The 2,914-nt window shown below is 32.0% G+C and overlaps 1 protein-coding gene across 1 annotated transcript in view; it reads left to right on the plus strand.

Annotated features, from left to right (window-relative positions):
* The window catches only part of RASA2 (RAS p21 protein activator 2), a 41,239-nt gene extending 39,493 nt beyond the window's left edge, over nucleotides 1-1,746 (plus strand). Inside the window, 3 exon segments of the mRNA XM_010138423.1 lie at nucleotides 1-94; nucleotides 677-866; nucleotides 1,716-1,746. The exon segment at nucleotides 1-94 is cut by the window's left edge and continues 4 nt beyond it. Of these exon segments, the coding sequence (XP_010136725.1) occupies nucleotides 1-94; nucleotides 677-866; nucleotides 1,716-1,746 (315 nt within the window).
* Nucleotides 1,747-2,914: the final 1,168 nt, after the last annotated feature.

Raw genomic sequence — 2,914 nt, forward strand, 5'->3', positions numbered from 1 at the left:
GCTGATACTCAGATTGAAATTGATGGAGACAGAGAGACGGAAAGAATTTACTCACTTTTCTCTATTAACATTTCTAAACTACAGAAATTGGAAGGTACTCAAATAATAAAACAGAAGAATTATACTGATACTATTCAGGTCTGATTCTTTAGGCTCATCACCTCTGTTGGACGTCTTAACAATTTACCTGAAAATAATAGAGACACAGATTATACTTGTGTCTTAGTGCTCTTATCAGATGTTCTTCAGTCATTTCTTTACAGTAGACATCAAGTATACATATTGTTATAATCGAATTTGCATTTATCAAATATCTTTAATAGTTTAAAAGAGAGACTGTAACTATGGTCAGTCGCTGTTCTGTTTTTGCTCTCCTTTTCCTGACTGTGGAGCAAATTCTGAGCATGGCTGAGCTGCAAAAAAATCATTGGTCTTCTGTTAATGTGAACAGGAGAGAACTGGATTCTCAAGATGCTGAACACAACCAGCAGAGAATAAGCCACAGAACTGTAAATATATATAGCTGATGCTGTCTCCTGCTTTTGTCTTAACCTATTTTATGTATAAGCTAGAGTAACTTTTACTTCAGAATTTCAGAATCACCATTCACATAAGAGTTAGATCTGCATGTTAATTATTGAAATTCTAATTGGGATAATTGTGGTAATTTTTATAGAGGCTTGCGGAAGTATAGCAGTCTATCAAGGTCCACGCAAAGAACCAGATGATTATTCGAACTTCACAATTGAAGATTCTGTAGCTACTTTTCATACACTTAAACAGATAACAGATACAGTACAAAAGCTGAATGAATTGCATGAAAGATACCAAAAGAAGAGATCGTCTAGTGCTAAATATGGTAGTGAGTAAGTATCTTACATAATTTTTAGATGCATAAATGTGTATTTAAAAAAAAAATCATAGAGCAAGGCTAAGCTTGTTGAGGTAGAGATAATTAAGCTAAAGGTTGATTCAGAAAACACAGAGACATGGAGAAAATACAGTACACAATTTTTAGTAATTCGGCCTTTTACCAGTTGCTAGAAGATACAAGAAATTCCTCTAGTGTGAGATTCATCTGTGTTCCTGTTGAGATTCCTGTGAGTGCAATGATTCTGTCGTTTCCTTGCAACTTAACATGTAAGGTGCATACGGAATATATCCCTAACTGTCTGCCTACCTTTTAATTTTTTTCAAAATTTGAAATTTCATTTAAGAAATAATTAAAATACCAAGTTACATGAAACTGTAAAAATTACAAAAACATGTTTCATGCAATATATTTACTGTTTGTAGTTGCTGCCATACTCAGTAATAAATGCTATCTATGGTGAAGTTAAAAAATCTGGTTTTATGGACTACATTGTTGTTCCAGAGCAGATTCTTTCAATTCTTTTTAATCCTGGCTGATATCTATGGAACACCTGTAGCAAGTTTTCTGATTTCTTTGCATCAATAAGGCTTGAGTCGCCAGAAAAAAAGACTGCTCAAGCCTTAGTTTGGTTTGCCTAGTCTAGTAGTTGACCGAAATTGTTTAGAAAAATTTACTTTTAATTTAGATGTCTCACATGAAAGTTTGTGAACTTTTCCGCAAGTCATGACATTTCATGAATAATGATAGAAATTATGCAAAGGTTTGCTTAATAAATTAAAATTGTTTGAGAACTTAAAAAAACTAACCTTAATATTTACATACTATTTTTTCTTTTTTCCAGAGAAAATCCAATTGTTGGAAAAGTTTCCTAACCAAAACAAACTGTGGCACACTTGGATGAAAAAAAAAAACTGGAAATGTTCTTGAGTGGTTTTCTTGTTTCATTTTTGGTTTTGTTTTTTTTTTTTAAATCATACTTTTTACAAAGTATTTAAGAATGAACATAAATGCTGGTTGTGTTGACAATTATTTAATATTTAATAGAAAAATGTCTACTTGGAAATCTGGTCTTAAGGTTTATTCTCATTTTGCTGAAGAACTTGAAGTTCCAGGTTCTTGAAGTAACAGGTGTGAATAAATCTAAATGTTGTTTTACCATTGTTGTCTTGTTGGAAAGAGCTTTCTAAACCAATAAGCTTTTTAATGGAAGAAAATCCACATGGCATCTGGTTGGATTGCATCTCTCAATACAAACACTGCAAAGTTGCATGAGTTTACAATGAGTGCTTGCCCTGCTGATACGGATCTTGAAATAGAAATCCCAAGAAACTGACATGGAAAATCAATTCACAGTCAATTAATTTGACTTTTTTCCTTGTATTAGGTGTTGTCAGGACTTGATTTATCTACAGCTGAAGTCTTAAAAAATCATGCAGTATGATGCAAATAATCTGGACAGCAGATACCAGTGTTAGTTATGTTTTTAAGTACTAAGGAAGAAATCAGGGAACTTATATTGTACCTCCGTTTACATTTGGGGTGAGTAATATATGGAGTGACCATAGACCACTATCTATTTTCTTTAGGATTTTATAAGGTACGTTTATTTTCTTAATCTAAGAAGAAACGCAGGGTAGCAACATTCTTTTTAAGTAAGTTTGCCTACAGATAGAAGAAATTAAATGTGAACAGATTGTGTTTAAGTACTAATCAATTTACATCCACCCGTGTATGTATGATTTTATTTCCTTTTTTTATAAAAAGTAATAACTAGGTCCAAAGGTCACCTTTTGACTACAAATCTAAGAAATAATCTCTATTATAATCACTCAAAGCACTTTAGCTATCTGGACTATCCCAGATTATTTTTAGATACTTTGTAGTATCTGCTTGTTATGATCAGTTGAATGATCAACATTGTTTTGTCTTTAAGCAATGCTTCAGTGAATATTTTATATCTTTAGTTACATGGGTTCGTGTTTGCCACTTAACATAATTTTAATCTGACATTTTTGGTTTTTAATCAAGGTATTTTTTACA

This window comes from Buceros rhinoceros, unplaced genomic scaffold (genome assembly GCF_000710305.1).
Source record: "Buceros rhinoceros silvestris isolate BGI_N320 unplaced genomic scaffold, ASM71030v1 scaffold12926, whole genome shotgun sequence".
NCBI classification, from domain to species: Eukaryota; Metazoa; Chordata; class Aves; order Bucerotiformes; family Bucerotidae; genus Buceros; species Buceros rhinoceros.